A 25,000-nucleotide genomic window follows, 5' to 3' on the forward strand; every position below is an offset into this window, starting at 1 on the left:
ACCCTTTCACAGGATCAATACGTTTCCAATTAAATCATGAAGACAGATTAAACATACAAAAGATGAACCCACTGAAAAAAACGGAGTGAAGCGCAGCGTGTCCTCGTTCACTCGGAGGAAGTTGGAGTTTGGGGTAATGCACCGTTTTCTCCCTGATGCTCTGATAGCTGTCGCTCAGTATCTGCAAAACAACTGGGAGCGGCTGCTGCCGTCGCCTTTCGGCTGCCGCTGATTATGTATGAGTTGTCTATTAGATAGGGATTTAGGGAACATGAGCTATACTGTATATCTGGATATGATCTGAGGACAATCTGGGAGCTTCAAACAGAGAGAGGGACCGAGGCTGACGGAGACGCTTCACTATCTGAAATGACTTGTTTGTTTTCAATTTCACATTCCAGCTGATTTCCTCTGGATCAGGGCACAGAGAGGTTATTACAGACGAGCCTCAGAGAGAGTGTGTGTGTCTGTGTGTGTGTCTGTGTGTGTGTGCAGAGGGTTCCGTGTAACACACTGCTGGGACCAGGTGTGTGATTGTGTAGAAACACACAACATGTGTAAAGTCCTGTAACAGTGAATGTGAGTCTTGAAATATAACAGACACCTTTAGGTCTTTGTTTTCTTTATGTTGATTCATATTTTATATTAACGACTGAACGACTGAACGATATAGTGAGTTCTCCAAAATGCACCAACAGCTTCTGAGTACTCATAATAAAACAGTGATGACTACTGAGTACTGTGTGTGTGTTGGTGTATGTGCATGTTTGTGTGTGTTGGTGTATGTATATGTGTGTGTGTGTGCATGTATATGTGTGTGTGTTAGTGTGTGTGTGTGTGTGTGTGTGTGTGTCTCCCTATCAGTTGGACAAGTCATTATTCTTGGCTGACAGCGCTCAGCTCCTGCTCCTCTGCCAGGTAATGAATTCTCCTCCAGATAAAGAAAATAAAAATCATCTTTAATTTCTCCGCCTCGCGTTGTATAAACTCTGATTCTTTCCACCCGGGTGCGTTGGATTCGCCGCCCCGCCGCTCCCCGCCCACCCGCCGCCTCACTCAGCCGGCCTCTGAGATGATGATGATGATGGTAAAGCAGACGCTCTGCTGCAGACGACAGAGCCGCCGAGAAATAGGACGGATAAATGGTGGAGGCTGCACACACACACACACACACACACACACACACACACACACACACACACACACACACACACACACACACACACACACACACACACCCTGACCTGCAGAGACTTGTGTTCCCACCACAGGACTGTGAGGTCCAGTGAACGCTGCGCTGGGATTCCGAGGGTCAGTTAATGAGTTCACATTAAACACATGATCACTGAAGTGTGATGAACATACATGTGGACTCTTTTAAACATTTAATTCAATATGAGTCAGATCAGCCTCTAAATTAGAGACTTGTGTACTTTTATTTTGAAAACTAAGAGAAACTGAGACTTTAGGAAACGGTGACGCCCACGTTCTCTTCTGATTGGTTCTCATCAGTCACATGACATCGACTACCAGCGGTGAACACAAAGCGCCGCTAACACTTCCTCGGACTCTTCACCATCACTGCTCCTCCTTCAGAGGAGATTCTGTTGCCAAGCAACCAACTGCGGAGACAACCTACTTCCTGTTTACATCACATGACCAGTGGAGGTGAACGGTCATGTGACGTGTTTTCAGGCGTGTTCGTGTGGACGGGAATCAATTTAGTTTCAAAACATCATGAAATGAAAACTGAAAAGTGTGGATGTAGCCTCAGCTTCTAATTCACACACACACACACACGTGTCCCGGGTGTGTGTGTGTGTGTGTGTGTGTGTGTGTGTGTGTGTTTTACGTCCCATCTGCTCGTCGTCTCTCTTGTCTCGTTACATTTCACCTACAGCTCAGCTCTCCGGGTGCAGACGAGACAAAAAGGACAGAAAATCCGCGATCACAACACAAACCTGACCAATGATGTCATCGGTCTTCACTTCCTCCTGACGAAACATTTCTATCGTTCATTCGGTGAATTTGTCTTTTACTATATTTTAAAAATCAAACTTATTTCCTATATTCGTCCATATTTCTGTTTTTGACAAATGTTATGATGCAAAAAAAAAAAAAATATATATATTTGTCTAATCACCTGATAATGAAAATAATAAAAAAGATGAAATGAGTTTCGGATTCTGTTGATGCTCAGCAGCAGAAACGATCTTCACCTTCGTGTTTCACTTCTTTCTTTAAGTTTCCTCTTCGTCTCTGGACTAAAGTTCAGGACTGACTCAGAAAAGAAATCACAATCACAAATACACACGCACGCACACACACACACAGACACACACACGGGCACACGCACACACACACACGGACACACACACACACACACACGGACACACACACTGCACCAGCCTTTCATCCCCACTGTGCCTTCTATTATTAAGTGTGATTATATGTATGATTATAATTATATTTAAATATGTCTGTGAGGACGTGTCTGCTGTGATTTTATTTTCTTTCAACACAGGTTTCAGTTTTTTTTCCTGTTAAAAGTTTTTCAAAGACGATCTCTCACTTTTTTTCAGCCCGATGACGCAGATTGTGATTCGTGAGTACGAGCTGTACCAACCCGTAGAGTGGCCCTCTGCTGGTCAATCAAGAGAATACAGGTCCCGGCCACTTCCCCGTGGGCTTCACTTTCCTGACCTGGAGGCTCGGTTAATTTTTCGAACTGACGGAGGGTGGGAGACGGTACAGGAAGTAGACGGTTGTGGAGGGGAGCGGGGGGAACATGAGGGATGATGGGAAGGAATGAGGGGAATAAAAGAGAGGAGCGGGGGAGGGAGGGGGTTATTTAATGGAATGAAACAACGGATGATGGAGAGAGAGAATGGGGGGAAGGGTGATGCTGTTGAGAATGGAAGCAGCCGTGCATGCTGGGATAGCGTGTAGCGGAGCTGGATGCAGGACCTGCTGCCCTCCATCACGGAGCAGCGACGCCTCCGATATCAAGACGCATCGAGATGTGTTCAAGGCCCAAGTTTCAGTTTTCACAACGAGAGACGAGAGGTGTGTGTGTGTGTGTGTGTGTGTGTGTCTGTGTGTGTCTCTGTGTGTGTGTGTGTGTGTGTGTGTGTTGTTTATTGTCTGTGTGTGTGTGTGTGTGTGTGTGTGTGTGTGTGTGTGTGTGTGTGTGTGTTGTTTATTGTCTGTGTGCACTGTTACAGTACAGATTGTGTCACAGCAGCTATTGAGAAACATGAGCTGCTTCCCTCGTCTCTGCCCATGTGTTCCATTAAAACACTATTGATTCAAACACACAGACTCACACAGACTCACACAGACTCACACACACACACACACACACACACACACACAGACACACACACACACACACACACAGTAAAGGCCATGATAATCAGTAACAGAGTTAATACATCGCTCAGTTTTCATTGACAAAGAAGTAAAGGTTGGAAACTGACATTTATTCTTTGGTTATGAAGCACTGCTCCACCTGTCTGTGTGTGTCTGTGTGTGTCTGTGTGTCTGTCTGTGTGAGTCTGTATGACTCTGTGTGTGTCTGTGTGTGTCTGTGTGTGTCTCTGTGTGTCTGTGTGAGTCTGTGTGTCTGTCTGTGTGAGTCTGTGTGTGTCTGTGTGTGTCTGTGTGTGTCTGTCTGTGTGAGTCTGTATGACTCTGTGTGTGTCTGTGTGTGTCTGTCTGTGTGAGTCTGTGTGTGTCTGTGTGTGTCTGTGTGTGTCTGTGTGAGTCTGTGTGTCTGTGTGTGTCTGTGTGTGTGAGTCTGTGTGTGTGAGTCTGTGTGTGTCTGTGTGTGTCTGTCTGTGTGAGTCTGTGTGTGTGAGTCTGTGTGTGTCTGTGTGTGTCTGTCTGTGTGAGTCTGTGTGTGTCTGTCTGTGTGAGTCTGTGTGTGTCTGTGTGTGTCTGTGTGTGTCTGTCTGTGTGAGTCTGTGTGAGTCTGTATGACTCTGTGTGTGTCTGTCTGTGTGAGTCTGTGTGTGTCTGTGTGTGTCTGTCTGTGTGTGTCTGTGTGAGTCTGTATGACTCTGTGTGTGTCTGTGTGTGTGTGTCTGTGTGAGTCTGTGTGTCTGTGTGTGTCTGTGTGAGTCTGTGTGTGTCTGTGTGTGTCTGTCTGTGTGTGTGTGAGTCTGTGTGAGTCTGTGTGTGTCTGTGTGAGTCTGTGTGTGTCTGTGTGAGTCTGTCTGTGTGTGTCTGTGTGTGTCTGTGTGAGTCTGTGTGTGTCTGTGTGTGTGTGTGTGAGTCTGTGTGAGTCTGTATGAGTCTGTCTGTGTGTGTCTGTGTGAGTCTGTGTGAGTCTGTGTGTGTGTGAGTCTGTGTGAGTCTGTGTGTGTCTGTGTGTGTCTGTGTGTGTCTGTCTGTGTTTGTGTGAGTCTGTGTGAGTCTGTATGAGTCTGTGTGTGTCTGTGTGTGTCTGTCTGTGTGTGTGTGAGTCTGTGTGAGTCTGTATGAGTCTGTGTGTGTCTGTGTGAGTCTGTGTGTGTGTGTGTCTGTGTGTGTCTGTGTGAGTCTGTCTGTGTGTGTCTGTGTGAGTCTGTGTGAGTCCGTGTGTCTGTGTGTGTCTGTGTGTGTCTGTGTGTGTCTGTGTGTGTCTGTCTGTGTGTGTGTGAGTCTGTGTGAGTCTGTATGAGTCTGTGTGTGTCTGTGTGTGTCTGTGTGTGTGTGTGAGACTGTGTGAGTCTGTGTGAGTCTGTCTGTGTGAGTCTGTGTGAGTCTGTGTGTCTTTGTGTGTCTGTGTGTGTAGATGACGACACACCAGGTGATATGACAGAAGCTAAAAACCAGACGAGCATCTTTCATTAAAGGCTCATCGTCTCCTTGTGATGTCATTAGAGCGGCAGCGGAGGTGCAGGAGGCAAAGCAGCTAAATAAAGACGACAATTAAACAGCGTTATCACGTCGCTCGTAACGAGTCTGAGAGAGAAAACCACAGACGACACATTCACCTAATCTCCCTGTGATTGTGGATCCATTATAGATAGAAGTGAACTGTAATGACATTTATGATTTAAATATGACCCGCTGCCTGGCTTGGAATAAAGATGAGCTCCTCTTCATCCACTGTCGAGAGACGACGACGCTGAAGTTTGGGCTGAGTCAGAAACGTCTCATTCCGTGAACCACAGAAACTCTTCACGTGAGATGAGACACTGCGAACATGTGTCCCGTTAACTCACGCTTAAATTACGAGGTTTCAAGAGTAGAGAGAGAATCAAAAGTCATATTATGAAAGAATAATCGTCACAATAAAGTTGGAATATCAGGAGAAAATACAGGATCACAGGTTGTGATGTTTACACAAATATTACACAAGTATAATATTACGAGAATAAAGTTCTGACATGAGGAGACTAACATGGAATATTTGATTCATGATATTGAGTTTGATTTTAGAGGAAACATTTATTTCTGTTTTTCTCAAAACATAATTAAATCTTATTATTGCAATTTTACAACTTCAGTCTCGTGATATTACGAGTTTCAACATCGCAGCTGTTTTACTTCCTTTTATTTCTGTCTCACTGCGAAACACATTCTGGTCTTTTTACTGAGACGAATCTTTTAAATCATATCACACACACACACACACACACACACACACACACACACACACACACACACACACACACACACACACACACACACACGTATATAGGAAAGTTTTAAAACAGACCCATGTGCACAAATCCTTCATTATAATCGTCTATCAGTTTATCTGTTTTCTGCATTTAAGAACAGGTACTTTCACCACAATCCATAGGGGTTACAGAGCACACACACACACACACACACACACACACACACACACACACACACACACACACACACACACACACACACACACACACACACACACACTCTAAGCCAGCGGTGGTCACATCCAGTTATGCTCACATGGCCCAGCATCTGCTCGGCGGCTTCAGAATGACACCGATTTGCACTTAAATGAGTGGATTTAAGTGGCGCTCCGCCATTACCACTCGGCCATATGTGATCCCAATGTCTTTATCCTGCATTACACTGAGGAGGACGAGAGGGAGATGAGAGAGGAGGGGGGAGGGAGGGAGGAGGAGGAGAAGAACGGAGGAACGACAGGAGACGGGGCAGAAGGGGGGGGCGAGGGAGATTAGGAGAGACAGTAGCAGCAGAGAAAGAGAGAGAGGGAGAGAGGCATAAAGAGAAAGTAATGGATCTGTAATGAGAGAGAGAGAGAGACGTGAAAAGAGAGAGAGATAAAGATCAGAAACAGGAGGAAGAGGAGGAGGAGAACGTGATGAGAAGAAGGAGAGAAATGATTATATATGAAAAACACAAGTTCAATACCTGAGAACTGATCTGAGAACGTACTCCACTTCTCGTTCTCCACTTTCCTGCTCGATTTTTACTCCTTCAATTTCACCTCCTCCTTTACCACCTTGTCATTTTCCCTCCTCCTCATCCTTCCTCCTTCTTCCTCCCATGCATCTTTCTTTCCCTTTATCTCTTTGCCACCTCCTTTTCATTCTCTCCCTCCTTGTTACCTCCTCATCACTCATTCCATCTCTCCTCTTCCTCTCATCCCTGAAGCTTTTTTCCTTCCACCTACTTCCCTTCCCTTTCCCACCTCCCTTTATCTCTCCTCCTTCCCTTTCCCACCTCCCTTTATCTCTCCTCCTTCCCAACTTTCTCTAGCTACCCTCTCCCTCTCTCCCTCCATCCCTCTGTACCTCCTCCTTCTCTCCCTGACTTATCTCACCCTCCCCTCCTCTCCTCCTCCAGGTGTTTTGCAGGGATAAAGGATTGATGAAGCCATCAACTCTCTGCTCTTGACATTTACAAAAAACCCTCCAAGCAAACGCCTCCTTCCCTCTCCCCCCCCACCGCCCCTCCTCTCTTTCTCTCCCTCGCTCTCTCCACCTCTCTCTCGTTATCTCTCCACAGAGCTACCTCGCTCGTCGCTCGCCCGACTACATCATTAAGACCCAGTAATTAGGGCTCATTTGTAAAGCCAGTGTAAATAAAGGGCCCGTAATGGTCGGGATATCACTCACACCGAGGCGTAAACTAGACATTTGTGTATGTGTGACTGTGTTTATGTGCATGTGTGTGTGTGTGTGTGTGTGTGTGTGTGTGTGTGTTTGAGGCGACAGGGGACATTAGCACATTAGCCCATGTGTCATTAGAGTGAAGGTGTGTGAGCGCGACTTAGAAAAGTTGGTTGCAAAACAGAGAAAGAGTGTGTTTGTGATTTGTGAGGGAGAGATAGAGGCAGAAGTGTATTTAGAAGACCTGAATTAATCATTGTGTGTGTGTGTGTGTGTGTGTGTGTGTGTGTGTGTGTGTGTGTGTGTGTCGGGGTGACAGGAGGCATTAGGAAATGAGCGCCGGTGTCATTAGCGAGCAGGAAAACAGAGTGTGTGAATGTAAAGGTCTGAGATTGAACGTTTGAAGGACGACTCACGTTTAAACACCTGCAGGTTTTTTAAAAAGATTTAAGTATTAACTGCTCGTCATCGGAGCGGCGGAGGCGGAGACACGTCAACAACAGGCTACGGCCACAATTTACAGCAAACATGTCAAATTTACTATTTCCATTTTAGTACTTTGGTGGATGTGATGAATCATTCAATTAATATCAAAAAGTTATTTTTATTCACTTTGCAGCTTCAGGAAAAGCTGCTGCGCTTTTACATTGTTTTCTTTATCACGTTTACATATCGGAACTTTTACCGTACAAATGATTTTGTTCCCGGGAAGTTTTTGTGTTGTTTTCAGACATTTTCAGATGAAATTGTTTCAGATTTAAAAACGGTTATTTCACACGTTCGGGAGCAGAAGGGGATCGATGTGATTTCATGTTTTCTGCAGGAGCAAACAAACACTGTGAAGAAATCCAGTCTGTGTCGAGTCGTCAGTTTAAAATCATCATCTCTTCTCATTTTTACATTATTTAGTCTAATTCTGCTGCGTCAACACAACAAGTGTCACTTTAGATGCTGAACACGTAATTAACTTATTTCTGAAATATTTTGTTTGAAATGTTTTGAAAATTACTGTTTGGAGCTACTCGGTTCTATGAAACGTCTTCACGAACGTGCGGAGCCTCCTCGAGAACCACCTCCTTATGGTTCTCCGTCAGATCGCAGCTGTTGAAATGAGTGAAGTTTGATCAGACGCACTCTTTGCATTCAATGCGGCGCCGACTCCAGAAGGTCAGTATCACTCTGAGCTCCGTCTGCAGCTCTCACCTTCTGATCAATATGTTTTCTTATCGATTGGCCGCGCAGCCCGGGTGTCAATCAATCTGCACCTGTCGATAAAAATGATCGGTCGTCAATGTGTTTATTTGCATTTAATGATCTTGATTACCATTCCCAGTTTACCTCTCCCCCTTATTCACACTGAGGTCCCCCTTCCTCACCTCCTGCACTCAGTGCTCCCCCGTCCTCCCCCGTCCTCCCCCGTCCCTATCTACTTAATAATCCAGAAGGTTCAGAATAAGACATGAGGAGGAGGAGGAGGAGGAGGAGGAGGGTGACTCCCCTTCCTCTTTTTTAGTAATTACCCTCCAACAAGGAGGTTTTAATTGATTGTTTATGTGTCAGTTAGGATTCAGTGAGTTAGTCAGGATAATGAAAAGACTGATAGGAAACTGTGTGGATAGATAGATAGATGGATGGATGGATAGATGGATGGATGGATGGATGGATGGATAGATAGATAGATAGATAGATAGATAGATAGATAGATAGATGGATAGACAGATGGATGGATAAATAAATAGATAGATAGAGAGATAGAGATAGATAGATGATGGACGGAAGAATAAACTTATTACATTCTGGTGCAGAACTGGATCAGAATTTAGAATTTCTTTTCTTAGAGAATATTTTGTGATGAAAATAAAGAAACTCTTGACGTGTTGAAAAAAGCTTTAGCTTCAAAATGAGAATTTGAAGAAGTCGTCAGATCGATGTGTCCTCAATGCAGCTGGTTCACACCTGTAACACACAGCTGACCCCGGATCAGTCCTCTGGTACGGAACAGATTTACATTCTGTCACATCCACAAACATTCCGCTTGACAGATGATGAGAATCCACTTCCTGTTTACACCGACACAACGCGACTCCTCACAAGTGCAGACGAACAAATGTGTGTTTTCACACGCGACCTCTGATCCGTGTTGTTCTCAGCACACACACACAAAGAGAGACACAGAAACACCATATATCAGACATGCACACATTTGTCATGCCGGCTGCACACACACAGTCTGAAGCACTCTGCCGTGCACTTATGTGCACACCCAGTTCTGCCCTCTCACTTCAATAAAGCAAGCATCAATTCCGGACTCCGACGGCGATGCTGATCTCTTTACAGCTTCCACCGCATCAAAGTAATGGCCGGCTGTAAATCTGAACCCAAGGAGGAGAGACGGAGGAGAGGAGGAGAGACGGAGGAGAGGAGGAGAGGAGGGAGGAGGGAGGAGCTCCAGAGAAATGTGTTGACATTAACTGTGGCCCGTTATTTTCACATTATCAAATTGAAGGACGCCTTTCAAAATAAAATCCAGTCATTTAACTCTAAGAAAAGAGAATCCAGACGTTTACATGGACACCAGTGATCTGACTGTTGAGCTTCTTCTGAATGAGACTTGTTAACGAGCAAAGTCAGATTCCTGCGACAATTTAAAAAACTAAAAAAGATTCAACCGATCGTTAATCTTAAAATCTCCAAAACACACAAACACTGGACGAAGGTCGTCATTCGTAGGAAACGACTTCACAGTGATGAAATCTTCTTCTTTTTTTATGATGGTTAGAAAACAACGTCTGGGCTCATTACCGCCACCTTCTGATCTGGAGGTGAACTGTGTGTGTGTGTGTGTGTGTGTGTGTGTGTGTGTCCACAGCCTGATGTATGTTACTGTTGCAGAGGGTGACAAGTTCTTTCATCACCATGAACGAACACACACACACACACACACACACACACATTAGTCCTGCTCCACATGTGATGATTTTTTTTTAATATGAATGTTTTCAAGTCTTAATCTGAATTTAACCGTTGGTTTTACTTTGAGTCGTGTTTTTAAGGGACGATAAGAAAATTAATGAATTATCAAGTATTAATCACAAAACTTATACTTACGACACTTCACAAGTAATCACATGTCATTTCTATATATTGGACGATATAAAAATAAGACAGTAAAGATTAGTTTGAATCTTTGATGTCGTTGGAAAGGTCAAAGTGTGTTTCTTGTTTTTACATCAACAGTTGTTACAGAACTCTAATCTGTGTGTGTGTGTGTGTGTGTGTGTGTGTGTGTGTGTGTCTTACCCATGACCTCTGAGGGGGGTAAGTGCAGCTGAAGCTTTGTTTTAAAAACACAGATCACGTGTTTTCATTTGTTCTTGCAGAACATCTGAAACTTCAAACTGTGGATGTGAATCCTCTCAGCCACGCTGCCGCCGACCTTGTGGAGGTCAGTGCAGCCGCCTCACCTTCAGTCCCTCTGAAATGCATGAAGGCAACGTGACGCGCGTGTGTGGAAGCGACCGCCTGAATCCCAGCGTGTCGGGGGTGTGTGTGTTTAATGCTGCGAGGTTGAACAGAGCGAGCGCCGCGCAGGTCAACACCCCAACTCACCTTCCACCATCACTCACGTCTCTAATGCATGAAAAGAAGAATGAGCGGAGTGTGTGTGAAGCTACATAACCAGCTGAGAGTGTGTGTGTGTGTGTGTGTGACCTTCGACAGGTCCCTGCTTCACCCCCTGCTGTCCGTCTGTCTGTCTGTCCGTCTATAATGTATGAAAGCTTCTCCTCTGACTTTAAATCCTCGTCGTGCAGGAGGAGATTCACCTCTGACCTCGAGCTGCAGCTCGCTGTGTAGCTTCATCCATTTCAATGGCAGCTGCATATAAAGCCCAGTGTCTAGACACCACGTGTGCACACACACACACACACACACAGTAACACACACTATATGTACACAGTAAAGTGTGTGTGTTGTGTTGTTTTAGCCAAACTTGATTTTAAATAAAACACGTTTTCATGAAAACAATCAGAGATCAGTTTAAATCTGTCGTCATGGAAACGAGCTCGTGTTCAGAAGCAGGTCTCGTTTCCTGAGGGTCGCGTCCGATCGATTCCCGACGTGGTCAAAGTGTCAGTGACACAAAAACTCATCCATCAAAAGACGGACCTCAGTTCACGTTGAAGGGAAATCTCAAAGTTTATTTCTACGACATTTCTATGAATTTATCGAAACAGTTTTCTGATGATCAGATGTTGAAATGATCTTTTAACTTTTGACTCCAAAGTAAAATGAAAAATATAAAATGGAGGCAAAATCACAATATTGAAAAATAACTTTTGATACATAAAACAATGAATCATGATACTTAAATACTATGACTGAAACTATAACGATCACAATACTTCAGAATTCTTTAACGAACACAAAACATGAAAACTTAAGAACTCACACTATCGGCTACTTGAGAAAATCACAATACTTAAATATTACAATACTGCAGTACATTGAATTCATACCTGAGTATCGTGATAGTACGAGTAGATAAATGTAGATAAACTGAATCCTAGACTGAAACCAAACTCTGATGATGTCACACTGTGTGTGTCTATATCTTAGTGTGTGTGTGTGTGTGTGTGTCTGCAGGTCTTTGTCTTCATTAGTGTCTATGTGTGTGTACACGTGTGGGTTTTTCTTCATCAGCGTCAGTTTGTTTGTATTTGTCTTCATCAGTGTGTTTTATCCATGTTAGTGTGTGTGTGTGTACATGTGTGTGTTTTAGTCATGTTAGTGTGTTTGTGTGTGTGTGTGTGTTTTATCCATGTTAGTGTGTGTGTGTGTGTGTGTGTGTGTGTTTTATCCATGTTAGTGTGTTTGTGTGTGTTTTAGTCATGTTAGTGTGTTTGTGTGTGTGTGTGTGTTTTATCCATGTTAGTGTGTGTGTGTGTGTTTTATCCATGTTAGTGTGTTTGTGTGTGTGTGTAGTTTGTTTTATTTTCTCGATCCCTCATCACTGTGTTTCCTTTTCCTCTTTGTTCACACGTTCATCACTTTTCTTTCTTTCTTCATTTCCTTTTGACGTTTTCATTTTTTCCTTTACCCACATCCCACCATCTTTTACCTGGACACACACACACACACACACACACACACCTCTATTGCAATTATTAAAGATATCATATTATCAGAATGACATGAAGCTCTGGAGTCAGAGCGATTAATTATGAATGAAACTCTCTTTTTCGCTGTGGGTGTACGTGCGTGTGTGTGTGTGTGTGTGTGTGCACGTGCGTGTTCATGAGTTCACCAGAGTGGCTCAATTAACTGTGACCTCTCTTCCTGTCCACCCTCCTCCTCCTCATCATCCTCGCCCCATCTCCTCACTCCTCCATCTCCCAGAATGCCCCTCTTTGACCTCATGCAAATGGCCGATCTCCTCGTCTCAATCACACATGATGAGAGAGAGAGGGAGAGAGAGAGAGAGAGAGAGAGAGAGAGAGAGAGAGAGAGAGAGGGAGAGAGAGGAGAGAGAGAGAGAGAGAGAGAGAGAGAGAGAGGGAGTGAAGAAAGTTTAAAAGATTCATTTGATTTATTTTATTTTGCTGAAGTCAAATTGAAATAAAATAATAAAGGATAATGAATAAAAAAAATTGGATTTAAAAAGAAATTAAAATTTGAAAAAATTTGAAAAAAATCGAATAGATTTAATAGAATGAAACAGAAAATTAATTTTAATAAATCGAATAAAAGTAATGAAGAAACAAAATCGAATTTTATTAAAAAAATTATTTGAAAAAACACAATTACAAACTTTAATCAATTAACGAAATGAAAGAACATTTTATATAAAAACATAAATGGATAAAAAAACAGGGCCAATAGATAAAAGATGAAGAGAAAGAAAACACTGTGATGATTGAACGAGAGAACGGAGAGAACAGATGAACGGAGGGAAGAAGAAAGAAATTAAGTTTAAAGATTCGATATTGATGAAGAAGAGAAAAGTGTTTTTTGAAACTTTGAGACGAAGTTTGTTTTAATTTAAAAATAAGCAACGATATAAACCTAATCAGTTTTTTCTATTTGTTTTAAATTCTTGTGTATCTGACATGTTTCCATGTTTAATACTTCACCTTGTGTTTCCACTTCGACCTTCGATTCTCTAACACGTGAAGATGATCTCCAAACGTCTCCTGGTTTTTGTGTCCATGATAAGTTTCATTTTAAACGAGTTGTGTGAAACAGACATCAAGTGTCGACACTAAGAACCTGAGGGTGTCGAACTGAAACGTGTCCTCAGTCATGTTAAAGGAGGCGGAGCCGCGTTGTCGGTGTTTGGAGGACGTGAAGGACAGAGACGTCAGCGAGGACGTAACGGGACCAGAGGAGGAGGCAGCCGCTCGTCCCCCCGTCTGCTGGAGCTGCTTAATGCTAATTCATTCAATGCTCCCCTGCAGACCAGCAGCAGCCCACTGGGAATACTGGGAGTGTGTGTGTGTGTGTGTGTGTGTGTGTGTGTGTGTGTGTGTGTGTCTGTGTGTGTGTGTGTGTGTGTGTTATTGCCAGCCTGCCTCTCTGAGGGAATGTGGATTGGAGTGAAAGAGCACAGAGATCAGGCTCTGCCTCGCTTTCCAATGACCCTGTATGTCTGTGTGTGTGTGTCTGTGTATGTGTGTGTGTGTACGTGTGTGTGTGTGTATAGTGAGCACAATAACCCACATGTGCACTGGTGTGTGTGAGCGAAAATGACCTTGTGTGTGTGTGTGTGTGTGTGTGTGTGTGTGTGGTAGCATGTCTGAACACTGGAGAGCCTCTTTAAATGACAAAGGCAGAAACAAATCGCTTCACACACCCCTGACACACACACACACACACACACACACACACACACACACACACACACACACAGAAATCCAGTGAACAATAGGATAAAAAAGAGAGAGAGCCTCTGTCGATCGCCCAGCACATGATCTGTAGCTCATTCCACCGTTTGTTTGCCTTCGATGACGTGACTGATATAAAATAATATATAATATATAAAATAAAAAACTTTGACCGACAGCATCATCATCATGTTCGTTTCATCGTAGATTCACTCGGTTCCCATGACGACCATTTCTTTTGACCTGACGACTGTTCAGCTCTCGGCTCTCAGGACGTCCGGATTTTACGTAGCTTTGATGAACAACGTTAAATTTGAATAAAGTTTAATGTTCGGTTGATAACGTGTTTGCTGCAGCCACAGATTTATCTTCAACTCTTAAATACAAAGACGACTCAGAGGACAGACGCCATTTTAAAGCCAAAGTCTTTATACCACCTGTGTGTCAGTATGTGTGTGTGTGTGTCTGTTTGTGTGTGTGTGTGTGTGTGTGCTCCCGTGCCGCTGCATATGCTGGCCTGGCATGAAGCAGAACTGGCTGTGACTATATTTGGGCGTAACGGGCGAGAGTCCAGCAGACTAATTTGGGTCTGGCTGCTACGATGCAGTTATTATTTTCCTTTGGACCATCAAGCAGAGGACACACTGCCATCTGCTGCGCACACACACACACACACACACACACACACACACACACACACTAATTCACACACACACACACACGTCTCAATTAGATCACTAAGAGGGCAGCTGCAAGCATTGCCTGGTCTCATAAACAGAAACACACATGAAAACATACAAAAACATTTATATGTACATGAACACACTCACACACACACACACACACACACACACACACCCACACACACACACACACACACACACAGTGCAGACACTGAGTTTGTTTGCTTCCATCTTGAGTTGCATCCTTTAAATTCACTCTTTCACTTTGCACAACCTCTGACATGTTCGAGGTTTGATGACTTCTCTCGAGTCACAGTTCAGGTGGAGGTGTGACGGACAGAGAAGCTGGAATCAATCAATCTTCATTTCTATGGATCAGTTTCTCCATTCACCCATCCTCTCTCTTTCAGGGCGGAGCCATACGTCCCTCAAGAAACAGCGCTGAAATCCCATGATGCACCACAGTTAGAGGAGTAACTGATGTTCGTGTCGAGTTTTTTACTGATCTTAAATTATTTTGCTGCGATGTAAAGAACAAATACGAATAATAAAATCAGACTTTAAACCTCTGCAGTCATTTCAAACTCCAGCTCCTCAACTTTAAACTGCGAAAGAGGAAAATTCGAAAATCAGGTGAGTGAAAAAAACCTCAAAAGCGGTTGGGGGAGGGGGGACTTTAACTTTACTCAGCGGTCGTGTTTAATTGCTGCTGCGCTCTTTGTTAATGACTCTATTAACGGCCTGTTTGATTGGCCAGCCACGTCTGCCGTCTCCTCAGCGAACAAACGAGTTAAACTGGCAAATCCTCTTCACACATAAATCTGCCCCAACATCGTCTCAGCGCCGGCCACCGAGCGAGAAAAATTCATAACCTCGTCAATTTGTCAAAAGGCTTAAAAAAAATTCTCCCCCTAAACCCCCCCCCCCCCCCCACTTCTCCTGCAAACCATGATCTAATTAAAGATGAAAAATAATTAGCGATATATTTAAAAAAAAAAAAAAACGAAGAAGAGGGACGGGCAGTGATTAAAGAGGAAGAGGGGGAAGGAAGAGCAATTAAGAGGATAGAGGTTGATGAACTCTGTGTACACATGTAGGATTACAGGGTGAGACTTGCACAAGGCAAAGACAAGCTCGCTCGCTCGCTCTCTCTCTTTCATTTTTTTAAAATCGGAGTGCCACTTCTTCAGCAGCTGATAAAAGCCGAGAGAACAAGATAACCAGCTCGGAGGAGCTGGCGGAAAAGCTTAGGGGACACGATTTGACAATTAATCAATTATTTGATAGAAATCATCAATCAATCCTGGTGAGGGGAATTAATCCAAGAGGGGGGGGGGGGGCAGAGAGAGATAGAGTGACAGAGAGAGAGAGAGAGAGAGAGGTGATGTGCCTTCCTCTTTAATTTGGTAAACTGATTGGCCTTTTTTTTTTTTCCTCGATCGCATATCTGAGAGTTTCCACATCGGATTCACAGAGACAACGAGTTGAACACGTTAAACTAATTCACACTTGAATTCTGGAGAACGTCCACACGACTGGGTCCAGACTTCCTCCGGAGGTTCTCACACATGAGATTCTTCTCCGCAGCGTTCAGGTGAGGGTGGAGCAGCAGGATGTGACGTTCAGATTGAATTAACACACGTGGTGTCTTATCACATGTTTTTTCCTCATGTATATTTTTGATCATGAGACATTTGTTTTCTTTACGTGTCATCGACGCGCTCACTCGCTCGGAGTGAATCCTCCAGAGGATCTTCTCACGTGAGCTCAGTGAGAGTTTGACCACAGTGCTGGCAGGAGACAGTCCGCAGGCTCTCACGTTCAGCCCGTCTGGACAAACAGCAGCTCCAGAGACAAACCTGCAGACAGGCTACATGTCCTCGGACAGCGGGAGACGCACGGACGCAGAGAGATCCCAGAACCGAGACTCAAGCCGGGAACCTTCTTGCTGTGAGATGACGACCAGAGAAAAACTAAACTAACGTGTTTCACTGCAGTTTAATAATCTACTTCCTGTCTCATTACAACATCCTGGCGGTTTGCAGACACTATGAGGTGAAAATGGAAATGTGAGGGTTTGAGTCCCTTTAATTCAGCAACGCACACAGACACACACACACACATACATATATATATATATACACAGCTTGTCAATACCGTCTTATTAGCGTCTCCAAGGTCGATGTGTCGACCTTCAGGACGGACGCCTGTCTCTATTAACAGGAACTGGTGGAGAGTGAACCAATTGAGACACAGAACTCGTTACCAAGCTGACAAAGTACAATGAAGTGTCCCGCCACACACACACACACACACACACACACACACACACACACACACACACACACACAGCAATAAAATATGCGTCGTCGCTCGCTGCACAAATCAACAACCGTCCGACGAGCTGATGAGATTTTAAATGAGCCTTAATTTGTTGGGAATTGTCTTTGGTAATGATAGGAGAGAGGGATGGAGAGAGCGAGAGACGGAGGGAGACAGAGAGAGAGGGAGAGAGGGAGTCAGAGAGTCAGGGAGGGAGAGAGAGAGAGAGAGAGGAAGACAGACAGACTGGAGGATTTGTAAGAGACATAATAATCTGACTGATGTGTGTCAGATTACTAACCCTATTTTTCTGATTCATCTTTTCAGAACAGATAGAGTGATGGGACAGACAGACAGATGGACGGACAGAGACAGACAGGTGTGGGACTCACCTGTGACAGTCCCAGGTAGATGGAGACGGTCTCAGAGATGTAGAGGAAGCGTCCCTCCTTGTTCAGTGCAAATACGAACCCGTCCAGAGACTGAAAACACAGAAACACACAGAGGATTCATTCACCTGCTGAAGCTAAAAACCAAGAGCTGGATAAACGACAACGGAAGAAGAAGAAGTGAACACGAACTCTTCGTTAATCATTGAGTCTCAGGTTGTGAGAGACAAACATCCTTTGTGTTACTCTGCAAAACAACTTCATCAGCTAGACTCCCCATTACAAATAGTGTGATAACACACATACACACATGGCCCATCTGCTAACACGGAGGAGGTGGGGTTCGTGACCTATACTGCTGTCAGCCACCAGGGGGAGATCAAGACAATTTGGCTACAATTTTAAGAGCTGTCATTTACAGTCTCTTCATCACACGTCTGTGTAATTGTGTTTCTAACGTGAGGATCATGGTGGACAAGAAACACACAACCACAGAACAACACATCTTTTACACAAACTGAGACACACACGGGTCTGAGTGTGTCTAATGTCGTCCTTACACGATGATCATGGCAGAACACTCAACTCCTCGAGCACAATGATTCAGAACACACACACACACACACACACACACACACACACACACACACACACACACACACACACACACACACACACACACACACACACACACACTCTCGGATGCAATAACACTCCAAAGGTCAGTCAGGTTAATTACATGTGGTTCACTACTGTTGCTGATACACCAGGTCTGAGAGTGTGTGTGTGTGTGTGTGTGTGTGTGTGTGTGTGTGTGTGTGTGTGTGTGTGTGTGTGTGTGTGTGTCTGTGTGTGGATACACTGCATTTGAATGACTGTTATTATGTAGACAACAACATACAACAGTGTTTGGATGTGACAGTAAAAATGAGACAAAAACAACATCGTAAGAAATTAGAACAAAAATTTAGATTTTTCACAGGAAGTGATGTTTGGCCTTTCACCTTGTGTTATCGTGTGTGTGTGTGTGTGTGTATGTGTGTGTCATGCCTGCTCCCTGCCTGCGTCCGTTCAGTCTCACCCTCTCAGCTGATGAGATGCTAATGAGATGTTAATCGTCATTGAGCCTCATCAATGTCCGTCCATGCTGGGTTCCTCATTAACGCAGACCCTCACTCATCGTGTGTGTGTGTGTGTGTGTGTGTGTGTGTGTGTGTGTGTGTGTGTAATGTTGTGGTTGATCAGTGTTTGTAGACATGATGTAAATTTGTCGCCCTTCACACACAAACTGTCTTTGTCCTTTAACAAGTCAATGATCCTCTGGTGACATTTAAAAAATATCATTAATGCTAACTAGCTTAGCATCAAAGGTTGTAAGGCGTGCTTTGATCTGCAGGTTCTAACACGACGAAGATCTAAAGAGGTTGTGAATACTATAATACTATACATGTGGTGGAAGAAGTATTCAGATCCTTAAACAAAGTACTCTGTAAAAATACTACACAGCAAAAAAAAGTTCTGCTTCCAAAAAGTACGTAATTAGTATTAGTAGTAATAATGTAGTTAAAGTGAAGTAAAAGTACACAAAGTGTTTTTGTGCTGTATTAAGCTGCTCTACATTACGTTTAGGGCTGAACTCATTTATGCATCATCATGACATCATCACACGTCCGTGAGAAACATTTCTACAGTTTCACTGCGACGATGCATTTTCCACGTAAAGTTTTAACATCAACTCACCTGCTGCGTTTAAACTCTCACACAAGTGTGGTAATAGACAATACGTCCTCTGAGACATAGTGGAGGAGGAGAAGTAGAAAGTTGCATAAATACCAACAATGTGAAGTGAAAGTACCTCAAATCTAAGTACAGTACTTGAGTAAATGTATTTAGTTACTGACCACCACCAACACCGAACATGGGGAACGGTGGGTGATAAACGTAAATGAAAAGGAATCCTTCGTAGGAAAAGATGTCACTGGGTCTTTGTTGTGTAAAAGTCTGTGATGTTATTAATGTAAACCTGCTAATCTCCCTCATTTTTATTTATCATGGAATATTGTGGCACCACTGAGCCTGAGCGGGTCACAGATTACTTCACAACCCAACGCAGCAGTGGAAAAGATGAGCAGATAATCACAACCTGTGTTTTCTCCTTTCACACATTTATCATCTGGTCTGATTGAGGTCTGGGTTTAGCAACGAGCAGCAGCTCCAGGTGAGGGGAAGCGAATCTGCTGCTTTCAGACGGATTAAGACGGATTAATTAGAAGTAGGAGGCGTGTTGAAAGGTTGGAAGCATGTGTGTGAATTATGCTGATATGACGCTGATGTAAACAGCGTCTCTCTCGCACAGATGTGATGTAAACAAGCGTAACCTCGCTGACTTGAGTCCCACGTCGCCTCCTGGAGGTTAAACAGGCCTCAGGTTATTAGAGCAGTGACACCACGCTCGCCTTCTTCTTCTTCTCTTGTTTTTTTATTCCAGCCTCTTTTGGTTTACACCAGGAATCGTGTAGCAGGTCGGCGACGTCTCAAAAGGTCAGTGAAAGGTTGTGAGACGCACAGAGGTCGGGGTAACACTCACAAAACAACTTTCAAGCTGCAATCACTGACATTTTCTGCAGCCTTTTAAAAAACATTCTCATTAAAGCTCAACACACAGTTTGATAAACCTGAAGCCACAGACGGACATTTGGTCACGAGTTTTACTTTTTGCTGAGTCGAGTGTGTTTGGGTCAAACAACTAGACAATCTTTGGGCCGAACCCGAACCAGGTCTGAACCGGGCGATGTTATGAGGTTATCATAATATTTTAAGTTTCACATGAAGATTTGCATCGAAACAGAAAACAACTCGACAACAATTAAACAAACAAAATGAAATGAAGGAAACCAGAGAAACTGACCTGAGCCTCTGTGATAGGATGTTGTGTTCATGCCCTTTGCTGTTTTCACTTGTATTTGCATATTAATAACAAACACACACAGACTGGGGATTGGTATGTGTGTGCGTGTGCGTGCATGTGTGTGTGTGTGTGTGTGTTGAGTGCAGACAGACCAAGGACGACTCCTGTGCACTAACACACACACACATGCAGAAATAAAAAACAAACACGTAGAAAACACACATGCAGAAATAAGGTTGAACAAATGGACATTTCAGAAAAAGTCACGCACCCACACACACACACACACAAACAAAGAAAACAACACACCAACATGCTTACACACACTCTCATAGTCGTTGTCTCTATCTCTTTCCCTCTGACTCTGTCAAACACACACACACCCTGTGGCAGGAGCCTGTGTGTGTGTGTGCGTGTGTGTGTGTGTGTGTCTCTTTATGAAATCACAGAGGGTCTGACCGCCTCATAGTAATTATGCTAATTGCCTGGATGCCCTTGCCTTTATTTATGCGCTGCTGCTAAGATAAATAAAAGGAAATTGCTTTGGATCTAACTGTATTCATTTCAGCATGCTAACTAGAACGCTAACGCCACTCTCGGCATTTGTGTTGTGTGTGTGAGTGTGTGTTTGTTGGGGGACACAGATTTGTTTATCCTTCACAAATTCTGCAGGTAATTGCAATTTTGATTGTACATTTATTTATTTTATTCTGTGTGTGTGGACGGATTGCACTGATGTGTTTTGTATGTATAGCATGTGTGTGTTTGTGTGAGTGTGTCTGTTTGTGTGTGTGTGTTTGTGTCACAGTGAAATGTTTTGTTCTATTAACCGGATTATGTGAAAGCATCAAATCGTTCTGCAGAGAAACTAAAACAACCAACATGAAAGTTTACTCGACTAAACTATGAAACTAAGTTAATGAAGCTTCTGAACTGGATGAGATGAAGGTGATTTAAACACGGGAAGTGCAATCTTCTGCCACTAGGGGTCTCTAGAAACAATGATGGAAGACAGTTTGCTAGTTTTCACGTGATTGTCATGAACTAAGATGAGCATCGTTTATATATTACAGAGATTCTGGACTCAGTGTGTTTTTTGAGCTGTGAACATGAAACAGTTTGTGACGTCTCTCATCGTTTCACATCGTGAAAAAATGAAACCTATCAAACCTGAAACTAAACCTCGTCTACTTTCACAGAAGATCGCTGGGTAGGTAGGTGTATCTTAGCCCCGCCTCCCACAAGGCAACCTTTCCTGTAGCGCCACCCTCAGGACAAACTTTATGTATGAACTCACACACACACACACACACACACACACACACACACACACACACACACACACTAAAGAAATCTATAAGAAGTAGAAAGGCAGATATATGAAGGCACACACATCTAAATGTTAGGTCACAGACAGTAAAAGAAAGAATTAACAACAAATTCACATTCACACACACTCACACACACACGCACGCACACACACGCAAACACACAAATGTCTAAATCTGGGCGTTCAGACAGTAAAAGAAAGAATTGCAATTGATTAGTGAGCGTTGCTGAATGGTTCGCTCCCTCTGCTTTCCACCTCCTGCAGATTACTGCATCGATCGCCCTCGCACGCACACACACACACGCACACACACACACACGCACACACGCACACAAACACACACGCACACACACGTATACACAACAGAAAAGGCCATCTTTTAACCATTCAGAACGGGCGGTTTAAATGTTACTGTCGAGCTCTTTGCCTCTTAATGACAAATGGAAAAACAGATTGTGTGTGTGTGTGTGTGTGTGTGTGTGTGTGTGTGTGCGTTTTAGAGTGAGAGAGAGAACAAATGAATTGTAAAAAGGACAGAAAAATGGGGAAGAGGGTGATATATAGGAAAGCGACAAATAAAGAAATCATGAAACAAAGAGAGAGAGAGAGAGAGCGGAGGAGAAAGTGATTAAAAAGCAGTCGAGAGAAAGAGAGAAGCTCAGCGGGGAAAAGAGATGGATTCAGAGAGGAAGAGGAGAAACAAAGAGCATTAAAGACAAATAGAAAAACAAAGAGACTAAAGTTTAAAAAACGATTATAAAGGGAAAAGAAACAGAGCCGGGGAGGAATAAAAGAAAAAAGAATATGGCCTTAAGTATGTGGACAATATGATACGTGAACATATCATTCCGAAAACCATGAATATTAACACGCTGCTGTAACAGCCTCCGCTCTTCTGGGACAGCAATCCTGTCTCCTAGAAATTACATTTAAAAACAGCACTGATTTGCAACAGCAAATACGTTTTGAAGGAAACATAATGCCACCCGGATTACATTTTTTATCAACGTAATGAGGAAATGTTAATTAGCGAATCTGGCAAGTGTCGAAATGTCGGCGCTGAACGCGGTGGTAATTTATTCGCTGACAACGTGTTTAATTTTTTTTTCCCTGGAAAAACTGCTCTTGCACAACAATATCCACTCAAAGCAACTAAAGCTGAATTCAGCCCAGTCACAGCCACGTTCAGGAAACTGAGGAATCTGGTTAAAGACGCTTGTTTAGCATTAAACACGTCAACGGTGACCTGAAGCACGAGATGATGCGTTAACTGAAAGTGTCAGATTTCTCACACATGATGTCGTAACCTGGAAACCACAGGATCAACTAACAACACTGCATGTTTGCTGATCTTTAAACATCAGATTCATTAGTTTGACGCTTCACTGACTTGAAACAAGGAGAATGTCGGCGTCGTGCTAATAAGTGATCGTCCATCACAGACTTGATTCTGCAGCGAGTTTTAACGTTAAATGGAAAAATCACATTCGCAGTGTTTTTCAGTTCAGAGAACAATCAGCTTCACGTTTACGCTTCGTTCACAACAAACGCAAAGCAAATGTTTGTGTCACGTTAAGGCTCGGTCACACTGGAACAATATATGAGTAGTGAACCTCCAACGTCCAATTTCAATCCGTGTGACAAAGAGGAGAATGAACCATTAGCGTCCTGCGACACATCACATCGAACAAATCTTTGAAATTTCAGAGAGAAGAATTTTACACGCTGGCTTTAACCTTATCTCTTTTTTAATGCTTTGACTCAAAATCCTGCACTTGCACTCAAATGGCTCCTGCTTAGATTTACTCTGCTTGTGCTCAATCTGTCAGCTTACACTCCGAGGCTTGACACTGGCTCAAGGAAAACCCACGACACCTTCGTGGAGCAGGAGTCTACAAGTTCCGTGGTCATCGTGGTCAACGGGACAATTGTATTTGTCATATTGATTTAATATAATTTGAATCAATTAGCTCTTGAAATGATTCTAAATGATCACACAGTCCCGAGGGAACCCACCGGAGTCTCACTGAAAGAGGAGCGAGAGACGCCTGAAGAAGTAAAAACACAGCGAACGTGTCGGAGTTTGTTTCTACGAGCTCCAAACAAGCAGTGAGGCGTAGACATGAAATCATAAACACAGCTGAATAATGCATGTTGACGTGTGAGTGTGAGCGTCTGTGTGTTTTCTATCCGAGCATACGGCTCTTTACAGGCCGAGCCTCTGGGCTTCTAAAGGTACAGTTCACTCATTTAGTTCCCAGTCTGATCCCAGTTCACACATTAACAACAACTGGAACAACTGGAGCAGCAGATCCTCGGCTGCACGGCGGCAATAAAAGTCCTCCCACAGCTCCAGTAAACACAATATTTGCCAGGTTTGATTTTCATCACCTGCTTCTTTTTTTGTAAACCAGGCTGGTCGGCTGGACTTCTGCCAAGTGACAGGAATCTTTTAAATCTATAAAAACATCCTGTGTAGTGAGGTCGGTCTACGTTTTCTCACTGAAGAGAATAAATCAGGTTATTACAGATATTAAATATATATATTAATATAGAAACTACCAGAGGAGACGTTTTCTATAGAAACTACCTGAGGAGTTTCTGGACCCAGAGGCTACGTCCATTTTCATTTACAGTCTTTGCCATAATGTCAGATGAGGAGGTGAAAAAGAAAGAAGGAGCATCTTAGCCCAGCGACACAGGAGCAGGAATCAAAAGAAGATGAGGAAGTAGAGGAGGAAAAAGGAGTTATGACATCTGTGGTGCTTCAGAGTCAGACATGAAACTGGTGGAGGATCTGAAGGAGGTTCTGGGCTGTGCTGATATCCAGGAGCTGGTCAACAAGGTGGTGTCACAGTGAGCCACTGAGGAGCAGCTGCTCGCCGAGATAACCCAGGATGAGGAGGGGATTGGGCGGGAGGCCAAAGTCCTGGCTATTCGAGCTGCGGGAGAAGCAGCGAGAAGGTTTGATGAGCTGAGGGAACAAGTGTGGACGAAACTGAAACTGGAATCGAACCTGGTCGATCGGTAGGAAACAGTTGAGAAGGGCGTGAACCATGAATACTTCAGGATGAGAGCGAGAAACAAGACCAGCCACCCCTGAGGTGGACACACCCCAGCTGAGTGATGAGGAGGAGCAGTGCCCGGCATCCCAAACTCAAATTCAGCAGCAAGAGCCTGATCAAAAACCACAGAGAAGCTGTCGAGGAGAACCAGGAGGAGGAGGAGGTGCCGACGAGAATGAAGAAAATAAACAGGAAGACGATGAATCCAATAGAAAATTCAGTGATTGAGCTTCCTTTCAACACGAGTCTGGAGATGTGAGCGGTTTGTGCAGGAAGCTCGATGTTGGGAAACAAAACGACGGACTTTCTGTCCAATCACGTCACATGGTTCAACTCACTGTCAGTCCTAACAGAGCTAGCACTT

General features: G+C 43.7%; 1 protein-coding gene across 3 annotated transcripts in view; it reads right to left on the minus strand.

Moving 5' to 3' along the window:
- The window catches only part of LOC109641443 (neuronal PAS domain-containing protein 3), a 190,005-nt gene that overhangs the window by 41,887 nt on the left and 123,118 nt on the right, over positions 1-25,000 (minus strand). For all 3 annotated transcript variants that reach the window (XM_069536251.1, XM_069536253.1, XM_069536252.1), the window contains one exon: positions 17,337-17,426. In XM_069536251.1, the coding sequence (XP_069392352.1) occupies positions 17,337-17,426 (90 nt within the window). The remainder of the gene's footprint in view (positions 1-17,336; positions 17,427-25,000) is intronic.

This window comes from Paralichthys olivaceus, chromosome 12 (genome assembly GCF_024713975.1).
Source record: "Paralichthys olivaceus isolate ysfri-2021 chromosome 12, ASM2471397v2, whole genome shotgun sequence".
NCBI classification, from domain to species: domain Eukaryota; kingdom Metazoa; phylum Chordata; class Actinopteri; order Pleuronectiformes; family Paralichthyidae; genus Paralichthys; species Paralichthys olivaceus.